Source organism: Mustela nigripes, chromosome 5, assembly GCF_022355385.1.
Source record: "Mustela nigripes isolate SB6536 chromosome 5, MUSNIG.SB6536, whole genome shotgun sequence".
In the NCBI taxonomy this organism is placed as follows: Eukaryota; Metazoa; Chordata; class Mammalia; order Carnivora; family Mustelidae; genus Mustela; species Mustela nigripes.
The window spans coordinates 63,498,583-63,509,927 of NC_081561.1; the positions used below are offsets into that span (position 1 = coordinate 63,498,583).

General features: G+C 45.3%; 1 protein-coding gene across 5 annotated transcripts in view; it reads right to left on the reverse strand.

The window, feature by feature from the left end:
- Positions 1-11,345, reverse strand: part of DAAM2 (dishevelled associated activator of morphogenesis 2) — a 115,090-nt gene that overhangs the window by 20,461 nt on the left and 83,284 nt on the right. For all 5 annotated transcript variants that reach the window (XM_059400533.1, XM_059400535.1, XM_059400534.1 and 2 more), the window contains exons 12-15: positions 7,418-7,476; positions 7,098-7,282; positions 6,186-6,485; positions 1,330-1,437 (exon numbers count right to left, since the gene is read on the reverse strand). In XM_059400533.1, coding sequence (XP_059256516.1) covers positions 1,330-1,437; positions 6,186-6,485; positions 7,098-7,282; positions 7,418-7,476 — 652 coding nt within the window. The remainder of the gene's footprint in view (positions 1-1,329; positions 1,438-6,185; positions 6,486-7,097; positions 7,283-7,417; positions 7,477-11,345) is intronic.

Genomic DNA, 11,345 nt, shown 5'->3' on the forward strand with positions numbered 1-11,345 from the left:
GACCATGCCTGATGCACCCCTTGTACATGCCCCCTCCATCCCACTTGGGAGCCCCCGGGGCACAGGAGCACCAAGGACTCAAGAAGAACCCCTTTCCACTCCTGTTAGACCACAGATGCTGCTGGTTGCCATGCCAGCCTGATGTGGGCAGAGGCTAAAAAATGTTGCCTGGAATGAGGGTAAAGAATCAAATACCTTGATCACCTACTTTTAACTTAAATAACAATCGCTTTTCTAGAATGCCAAGTCAGGATCAGAGCCCTGCCCCAGCTCTGTCCCTTTGGCTAGGCTCCTAAGAGGAGTCTCATGTGCCCTCAGAAGGGACTGTCCACAGGTCTAAACTTGTCAGAATGCAGAGGGGGGGCCCAGCCACAACAAGCAGCTGCTACTCAGGGCCCAGGAAGCCCAGACCCTACTCACAATCATCTGGGGTGTCCTCAGGTCTGGCACCCTGGGCTCAGCTGAGGGGACCAGAGAAAGTGGCACAGTGTGGAGAGGAAACAACCCTCAGAGCTCACTCTAAAGCCTCAAGGCTGGGAATGCCCAAACTGGACTTGGTGGGGGAGGGCCCCCAGATGTGCTAGCTACAGTGCGGATTCCTCGGCCGGCCCGACTCACCTCCTGACTCACATTCATGCGAAGATGAGGAGTTAGAATCAGCACATTTGGCAATCCGCACCGCACTGCCTCGGGAGTGCCCTGCATTCTGCCACACTCCCACTCCCCCTACTGCGGTCGGAAGAGCCAGCTGACAGGCCAGCCATCTGTAAGCACAGTCTGCAGAGCAAAGCTCAGGGCTTTCCCAGCCTGCCCAGGCCCAGACCCAACCTCAACCCCACAACATGACCTGGAGCAGCTCCACCTTCCTGGAAACAAGGACATCCTCAGCTAACTGACTTGCAGGGGTGCTGGTAGGCTATGGTGGAGAGAGCAGTTTGAAATTGATCATTTCTGCTAGATGTAGTCTCCAGACCCTGGGGTCAAAGAGAGAACAGGGTTCAACAGTAGTCAGGGCTGTGACTCCACCTCCAGGGCTCCAAGATGAAAGAGAAATGGACAAAATGTTATCTCATCCCTCAGTGTATAAATACACACAACTGTGTGCCGGAACTATAATACAACAGGATATTTCCCCTGCTGCACTGCATGTCTCTAATTCCAATCCCTATGCTTAGTAAAGCATGGTACCTAATAAGGAATAAAATCATTCAGTATACATGGGAGGAAGGGAGGGAAAGAAGAAAGGTTGAGGGTTGGGTTCAAGGGGCATAGGTGAAGTCAAAACTAGAAGTCAAGATCCAAGAAGATGGGGGTGGGGAAGGGTCATACCTGGTGCCTCTGATAAGCTGAAAACATTTTTTCAAAGTCCTCTAGGTCCAGAATCCGAAATACCTGCATGTCATCAATCTCATTCCATACGGTGCCAGGGACACGTGCCTAAGATTCAGGAAGGACAAGACCCAGCGTTTGACCCAACTCCTTCACGATGGAATGGTCCAATGTCTCTCTATCTCCGCCTGCTCCCAGCTGCACAAACTATAATAGGCTTTCAGACCTTCAGAAAGGGAGTCCATTCGTCTCCCCCAAACCTTCAATACTCTGTTCCAGGGCAGAGGCCAGAGTCAACCTCCTTGTCCTTCCTTTCTCCTGGGGCCATACAGACATGTGTTCCATAAATCAAACAGAAGGCAGGAGTGATGGGTAGGTCAATATGAATGATGGCATGCAAACTCCTTCCAGAAAAACCAAACCAAACCAGTGCTCTTGGGGCACACTCCCTATAGGTCAGGGTTGGCTAGAGTCACTACAAGAGACAATGCCCGCACATATCTGAGATCTTCAAATCCTCAATGCGCACTAGATTTCCCATATCGGAGATGGTCATTTTCTCTCCCAGAGGGTCTTCCTCCCACTTTCCCAGATTCCCAGAAAGTGGGAACGACAAATTGTCAGAAAGTGGGAAATGCCAAAGGCTGGGACATCCTGATCCTTGGAGTGACTGCTCAGGCCAGCGAGACTGCCACAGCTTCCTGTTGGTCAGACCCAGGGAAAGTGGCCTATCCCTCATGGTTGGAATGCATCCAAGGGTTCACATTCCCAGCTCTTCCCACCTAAGCACTGCCCCACCTCTGTGTGGGACCTTGGCACTGAACCCCCACACTGGGGAGAGGCTCCATCAGCAAAGCTGAGAACATCCCAGTGGTCTTAAAGCACCCCAACAATGGCTCAGAGGCCAAAGCTCAGCCCCTCCCAGGGTGCTCACTTCTGTCCTCCTAGGAGTATTTGCCCCATCCTGAGCTTTGCTGTCCTTTAAAATGGAATCTCCCACTTTCCTCTGCCTGGGGGGCAGCTGGGGAACCTTCCTAAGGCCACTACCCCCTTCTTCCTCCATCTCCCCCTCAGCAAGGCTTAGAGAGCAAAACATACCTTTCACTCACTTTTATTTTCTTAAACTCTGGAAAGGGGAGGCTAGGCCAGAGCAGGGGGGTGTGGGGACATTCCTGTGGCCTTCCTAAGGCCAGGGACCCTCTTGTGGAATGCCGGGCTGGGAAGCTTAGAGCAGCAAGGGATACAGGCAACTAGCCAAACCCAACACAGACACATTCTTTTCATGGCAGAAACAACCACTGTGTGTGTGTGTGTGTGTGTGTGTGCGCGCGCGCACAGGAGCATGCGTGGAGTAAGGGAAGGGGACTGGGGAAAGGAGCCAGGCCCCTGGAATGGAGTAGATGGGAGACAGAGAGAAGATGGGAAGGGAAACTGAATCAGGAAAGCAGGGAAGGGAAAGCTCTCAGTGGTCCCCATCAGAGGCCAGGCCTGGAGTGGAAGTGAGCTCCATGGGAAAGCCCACCCAGGTAAAGCTTGCTGCTGTTCTTTACTCCCGCTGAGGAGGGGCTAAGACAGGGCTGGAATGCAAGAGCTGGATGGACAACAGCAGGGAGACTTTCCCCGGGGAGAACAGACTGAGTGCCCAGCTCTCCCACCCTCCTTGCCAAATGCCACCCCATCCCCCTACACAGCCCCTCGCGGAGGCGGAGGTGAAGCCGAGCTCTGGAGCCATAACCCATTTCCTAGTATTCTCCACGTCCTATGCTGAGGCGCCCTGATGGCCCACTGTGTAGAATGATCCCTGGCTTTAAATTTGCATCACTCTGGCCAAAACCTCATCAACTCCTGTTTAAATCCCTGGGGCTTTGGTTCCTCTAGACATACCCTTTATACGCCAGGGAAATCTTTCTCCAAAACCCTTTTTCTTTGTGTTTCTCTCACTGAGCATTTGGGGTCAAAACTGAGCAAGTAAGCTTGCACTTCCAGCCTCATGACTACTTGGGACCATTGGCAAGTAGGAGGGTATCATTTTCTTCTTGTTTCGCACAAAAGGAAGCAGTCTCAGCAATGCTTGCTTAGTGAGTTGAAGGATTAGGTGAGATAACATACTTAAGGCGTGCATGGTTGTGCCACTAATAACTCACCTAATACTATTATGAATTCCTGAGTCAGTCACCGTTCCAAGTACTTCATATGTCAATTAATCCTCACAATAATCATTTGATGTGGGTGTCATAATTCCCCCCATTTTGTAGATCAGGAACCTGAAGACCAAGTGCTTAAATAACTCCTGGTAACATGATTAAAAGCTTGGGAGTGGGCTAACAGGTCCACAAATATTATTCAGTCCCCTCCACTCACTTCTGCTGAGCAATGTCTACAACTCCTGTGAGTGCCCCCCCTACTCCCCCATTCCATCACACCTGTATTTTCCAGTCCAGGAATGATACTCTGGCCTGCTTTGGGTTCCTGAGGAATTTATATAGATTTTATTATTACTGGACCCCAGAGAAAACCCTATCCATAGCTCCATTTGATGAAAATGTTGCAAAAATATTAGTTGCCTTGTCTATTTTCCTTAATTGTTGAGGGGTCTAATCAACTTTTCATTACCTTTAAAAATTTTTTAACTATACAAAAAGGCAACTTACTGAATGAGAGGTGATATCTGCAAATGGTATATTCAGTAAAGGCTAAACACCTAAAACAGATAAAGAACTTACACAACTCAACACCAAAAAAACGTCAAATAATCCAATTAAAAATGGGCAGGGGACCTAAATAGACATTTTTCCAAAAGAGAAATAGAGATGGCCAACAGATACATGAAAAGACTCTCAACATCACTCATCATCAGGAAAATACAAATTAAAACCACTACCACCTCATACCCGTCAGAATGGCTAAAATCAAAAAGGCAAGAAACAACTAGTGTTGATAAGGATATGGAGAAAAGAGAAGCCTTGTGTGCTGTTGGCAGGAATGCAAACTGGTGTAGCCACTGTGGAAGACAGTATAAAGAGGTCTCAAAAAAATAGAAATAGAAATACCATACCATAGCAAAACATATAGAGTCATAAAATCACTATGTGTATGCCCGAAACTAACGTAACATTGTGTGAACTATAATAAAAGATTTTAAGCTTTTTTTTTAAGAAAGCAAAAATAAAACAAAAACCTTTAAGTTATACATTATAAGTGTAGGAGATTATTTTTTTTTCACCACAAAGAGGTATATCTATTATTTCTGATTATGAACAATGAAAATTTTCACATAGCCTGTGCCCTTTGGTACTGCAGAGTAGTTTGTCCACTTGCCTCATGACCGAGGATAAGGACCCACAGGGTAGAGCTGTGCAGTACAGTTGTCACAAATGTCAACCATGTGACTTCAAAATTCTGCTAACAGGTGGCTCTAAAATTTTACCAACTTAGATTGGAGATGTTATCAGAGACCCATAACTATGGATTATATTCATGCTTTGTCTTTCCACCTCAATTATAAAACCAGAGGTAAGAGGAATCTTAGAAATATCATAGATAAGCAAACCGAGGTAAAAAGTGAGTGATTTACGCAGGTTGCCCAGTTAATTAGAGCCAAACCTGGTTTAGTTGGAGTTTAGAACCTCCCCTTCAATCCCTGTCTAGGATCTCTAGGTGTTTCCTTGAACAAAATCCTTAATTTGCAAGATTCAAAACTCTCACAAGGCAATGCTTTGCCTCACCTTTTATTATTATCCATTATGACCTCCAGCAACAAATCTTTACAAAAAGAAGCCCTCAGACTGACTGGCTAGCTGGTCTACATTAGGAGAGGCAGCTAACACATAGCTAGCTGCCCATCTATTTCACAATTCCACATCTTTTCCCACTTAAGTCTCTTTCTGAACTCATTTAAGCTTGCATAGAATGGTACAGTTATGAATTCCCCAAGAGTCAGACCAAGAGGATCATACAAAAGGTTTGAGGGCATCCCTTAGTCCAAGCTCCAAAATGATGTCTGCATGGCCGCTGAAGTGTGTGTATGGGTCAGCTAACTGAACGCAGTTACCATGTATGTATTACAGCTAAAGGACAAAGTCACAGGTCCTAATAGGATTTAGTACAGAACCAGAGGTAGGGCTCAACCCAGGCTAGAACTGGACTTAAATTACTAGGAGCCTAATGTAACCCAAGGCAAATCTACTCCATGTTTGTGAGAGTCCGACAGAGGAACCAACACCCACATATGGACCTGGGATTGGTGATTATTAGAATAGATAACATTCATGAGCAGTCTAGAAAAGTACCCAGTGTGTCTACTTCCCACTGGGAGGATGCCAGAATGGCTACATCTTGACATGAAACTCTTCATGGCAAGGGTACTGTCCTGTCCCCTGCCAAGACCTCATCATTTCAGTCCTTTGAACACACCAGCCTGATCTTTACCATCTCTAGACCTTGGCCCAAGTTATTTGCCTATATCTTCCACTCTTTTCCTCAAATAGACCCTATTCTTAAAACTCTAGCCCAGCCATTGTATTGTCCAGAAAGTGACTCTGTTTGGCCCACGCTTTGGTATCAACATAACCGTATTAAACCTCATCATGTACACATTCTGTCTGCAGGTGGCTTTTCCAAAATGACCCTTAGCACATGCCAAGCTATCTTCTCCCAGCATAGATGTTCTTCCCAATGGACAGTGAGCTGTCTGGAATGAGCAATCCCATCTTATGCATCTACTGTGCCTTTCCTTCCCCCTGCCCAAAGAAGGAACCCAGAACGGGAGATCTACAAACAATGGGCAGGCAGTCTGTGGGGCTGATTGTCACTGGCTATGGGAGAATGGATCTACTGATCTTTTCTTTGTTACTTACCTCATTTAGCTTGACCCAGTTGAAGGACTTCAGTGGATGGGAAGGCTGGGGGACACACTTCTTCCTGAGTGGGATATCACTGCTGGGGCAGGGGTCTGGAGGGAGAGGCAGGCCAATGCTGAAGCACGGTGGGGCACCAGGAGGAGTGGGAGGCCCACCAGGTGGAAGAGGTGGTGGTGGAGGTGGGGGACAGCAGGCAAATGGGAGAGGGGGCGGAGGTGGAGGCAGGTCACTGGTTGTCATTGAGGAAGACAAGGTAAGTGGGCCCCCAGGGGGAGGCGGGGAAGATACTGGTCCTGTCTGTGGGAAGATGGAAAAATCAAAAAGACAAAGCCATCAAGCAAGGATACCTTTCAAGTCCGCACCACACTATTCCTTTCCTTATTCTTACTCATCTATACTAGAACCCCAATCCTGCTCTCACCTCTCCCATGCATTTTATCCCCCCATTTCCTCTCTGTATCCCAAATATCCAATATACAGAGACACAACCACAGACACATACACATAGGTAAAACGCACATACATAACACTGGACAAAGTCATAGTTATCACAATGCAACAGCAGGAGCGCTACATATGGTTATATATGCTACCACCTCCACAAGGACATACAGCTACATAGGGAGGGGGCACAAAACCATACTTGCACTCTGCTTTGCCAGGTGTGCTTCCTGGGACAGTGTCACCCAAGGAAAACAGTATTGCAGTATTGGTTTGTTTTTCTTTTTCCCCTAATTAACACAAACATAGCAACCCTTACAGACTCAGAGGTCCTCTCTATCCTGGCCTGAGCTGCTCCTCTAAATTCTCCTTCATCTTGAGGTCCTCAGCCCTTCCCCATACCTGTTCTTCCCACCTCATCCTGAAGGTCTCAGCTCAATATGTAAAGAGAGGAGGGTATCTACGTACTGAGATTTCACTGAGTTGGGCTACCAGCTCTGCCACTTGTCCTCGAGCCTGGCGCAGCTCCTGGGACTCTCGAGCCAGCTTGTCCTTCATCTTGTTCAGTGTCCGCATCATCTCTTCCTTCTCTAATGTTTTTGTCTCACATTCTCGCTCCTTCCTCTCCAGCTTGCTCACCAGCTCCATGTGTTCTGGAATGGGAGTAGGACAGGAGAGAAAATGGGAAGAGACAATTGAATATGCATGGGTCTACCTCTAATGGGTCCTGGGCTGGGCACGGGAGGGGTTGTGCAGAGCACGCAGTGGTTTGAGGCAGAGCCCCTTACCTTTCCGGAACTTCTCTGCCTGGTCTCGCCATTGTTTTACCTCATTCTCATTGATGAGCCTGGTGGGGGAACACAGGGAAGGGTCTGTTGATTGTTGGCTTATTACTTCCCAAAAGATATATTATCCCCCTATTCCCCACATCAGTTCCATGATCTCCAATCCCAGTCCAGCCACATCAAGGAGGCTAGGATTTTTGACTCTCCAGATGTCTCTTCAGGTCCCCAGGTCTTCCCAGTTCTCATGTGTCTCTCTGTGGACTGTGAAAACTGAAAAGACCCTCAAATAACTTATGATCCAACCCCTTCGGATATAGTTGAAGCTCTTGAGAGCAGAGATGAAGACAATAGCTTAACTAATGGTAGAACTAGGACTAAATCTCGGGCTTCTTTTAGTTGTCTGATGACTTGTACACCTTTGTAAAAATAAGTTTTTGCTTTGAAAGAGATCAAAATGTTAGCCCTACCATGGTACGGGCTTCCAAAGACCAATGTATAAGAGTAAGAGAAGTCACCCATCCCAGAACCACAGAATGAATATGTTGAGGGTAAAGAGGGGATGTATCTAAATCACAGGAAGTCTTCATTCATGCCCAACTCTTGTAATGGGGATTAAGCTATTATCTAGACATCACAGTGTAATAGAAATGAAATCCCAAATGAGACCCAAATAATCATGATTTTGTTTTTTGTAACTCTAAAAACATGGCAGAGTTAGATCCATGAATTTTGGCTTCCTCAATCAGATGAAAGATATAAAGAGGAGACAGAGTATGGAAGGGAACATAATTTGTTAAGAGAGTCTTTGGGGAGAGCCATTGCTGTCCTTCTTGGAGATCCTACCTCTTTCACCATCATCCACTGTCTTTGTTGAACCCAATTCAGAGTGTTCTGACCTACATTCCCTGATGTTGGGAAGGAGGCTTGGTGAACTGGGGTCCAACTTGGGGCCAGGCAGGTCCAAAGAGTGAAGAAACATTAACAAGAGAGAGAGTGGTGCTCTGCTGGGATATCCAGCACTCTTAGACTTTGTTGGCACAGAGATTGCATGAGGATTTCTCATGCAAGCATCATGGAGAAATTGGGCTGATGCCATTTTAAGTCCTGTTTAAGATGTCCACCTAGCAGAGAAGTGGACACTTGAACATTGTGCCATTGTGTACTAGATTGCTAGTGAATCAGGGGCTGATGGAAGGGGTGGTACCACCCAGTCCCAAGTGATAAAAAGGCCTTAAATGGTCAGTGGCCAGGGTTTTATAGTAAGATGCATGTGCCAAAGAGCTTCAGAAGATCCCAGAAATAATTCATGTCTTCACCCATGTGCCAAGGCCAGAGAATAGGAAGACTGTTTACTAAGTTACCTGATCAAGTAAGATCTTTTCTTCTTCTCCTTCCTTCCCCTGCACTGTGATAGGGGTTAAAAACTGGTTAGCTAATAGAAGGGGGTATGTGTGTACAATGGGTTAGAAGAAAAACAGAACAGAGAAAGAAAGCCAATCATTACACATGCCCTTCCCACTACAACTTCCAGCTCCAGTCCAGGGAAGAGAGAGAGTGAAGGCTAAATCTAATCTAGAATTCACATAGTTCACATCTGGGACTAGTTCTAGTAGTTGCAGATTTGAGACTGTTTAAAATGATTGTGCAAGAAGAAGCAAAAACTTCATTGGATCTGAGGACAGAGGAAAAGCTTCCCCACTAAATAGTGCAAAGAACTGGTAGAAAACAAAAATAAAAATCAGAAATAAAGTTGCATTTTGATTACCTTTCTATTTGCACTTATCCAGCAAACCAGGTAGGATTAACCACATCAATACCTAACTACTTGTAAAATGAAAACAATAGCATGAATAGTTAAAAAATCATTATCTACTTGGCTTTGGCATGTGACCAAATTGAGAGCCAACTTATCTCCTTAAAGGGCAACTGGATCAGACTTCCACTAACAGCAACATTATTTGAAAAATCCAAGATTTGAAAGAAGCCCAAGTGTCCATCAATTGGTTATTGAATAAGAAGATGTGGTGCATTAAAAATGGTGGAATATTATGCAGCCTTTAAAAAGGACGAAATCTTGCCATTTGCAATGACATGGACAGAGCCAGAGAGTATCATGCTAAGTAAAACAAATCAGTCAGAAAAAGACAAACCCGTATGATTTCACAGATAGATGGAATTTAAGAAACAAATCAAATGAGAAAAGGGAAAAAAAGAAAAAGAGACAAATCAAGAAACTGACTCTTAACTATAGAGGACAAACTGATGGTTCCCAGAGGGGAGGGGGCAGAGGGATGGATGAAGCAGATGACGGGAATTAAGGAAGGCACTTGTCATGATGAGCTCGGGGTGATATATGAAGTGTTGAATCACGACATTGCATGCCTGAAACTAAAATAACGCTATATGTTAACTAACTGGAAATTAAAAACTTAAAAAAATAAAGTCCAGTAAAAGTTTAAAATTAAAAATTAGTATGTTAGCTTAACATCTGATTACTACTTGACGTGACTTTAAACTTGGTTCTGTGTTTCTCAGTACACAGGGTCAAAGATAAGCCAGAAGACCTTAGGCTCTGACATCCTTATCCAACAGCCTTAGTTAAATTGCCATGCTCTATTTCAGTGATCGGCAAACTTTCCCTAAAGGGTTAGAATAAATATTTTAGGTTTCATATAGCAGGTACAGTCTCTGTCACATATTCTCATTTGTTTTTAAAAACACTTTAAAATGTAAAACCTATTCTTAGCTCATGGGTCATGCAAAAGCAAACTGGAGGATTGGTTATCTCACAGACCATTGTTAATAAGTTTAAATTCTTCCTCTATCCACCCCATGCAATGAATCATTAAAAGCTGAGTACAGGGGCACCTGGGTGGCTCAGCTGGTTAAGTATCTGCCTTTGGCTCAGGTCAGGCCAGGGTCCTGGGATCGAGCCCCACATCAGGCTCCCTGCTCAGTGGGAAGTCTGCTTCTTCCTCTGGCTCTCCTCCCTACCCAAGTTTGTGCTCTCTCATGATCTCTCTTTCTCTCAAACAATATTTTTTTTTTAAAGCTGACTACAATGACAGTACAGACAAAAGGTTGATATCCAGGATCTATAAAGAATTTCTCAAACTCAACACACACAAAACAGATAATCATGGCAAAAAATGGGCAGAAGACATGGGCAGACACTTCTCCAATGAAGACATACAAATGGCTATCAGACACATGAAAAAATGCTCATCATCACTAGCCATCAGGGAGATTCAAATCAAAACCACATTGAGATACCACTTTACCCCAGTTAGAATGGCCAAAATTAGCAACACAGGAAACAACATGTGTTGGAGAGGATGTGGAGAAAGGGGAACCCTCTTACACTGTTGGTGGGAATGCAAGTTGGTGCAGCCTCTTTGGAGAACAGTGTGGAGATTCCTTAAGAAATTAAAAATAGAGCTTCCCTATGATCCTGCAATTGCACTCCTGGGTATTTACCCCAAAGATACAGATGGAGTGAAAAGAAGGGCCATCTGTACCCCCATGTTCATGGCAGCAATGGCCATTGTCGCCAAACTGTGGAAAGAACCAAGATGCCCTTCAACGGATGAATGGATAAGGAAGATGTGGTCCATATATACTATGGAGTATTATGCCTCCATCAGAAAGGATGAATACCCCACTTTTGTATCAACATGGACGGGACTGGAACAGATTATGCTGAGTGAAATAAGTAAAGCAGAGAGTCAATTATCATATGGTTTCACTTATTTGTGGAGCATAAGAAGTAACACAGAGGACATGGGAAGATGGAGAGGAGAAGGAAGTTGAGGGAAATTGGAGGGGGAGGTGAACCATGAGATACTATGGACTCTAAAAAACAATCTGAGGTGTTTGAAGTGGTAGAGGGGTGGGAGGTTGGGGTACCAGGTGGTGGGTATTATAGAGGACA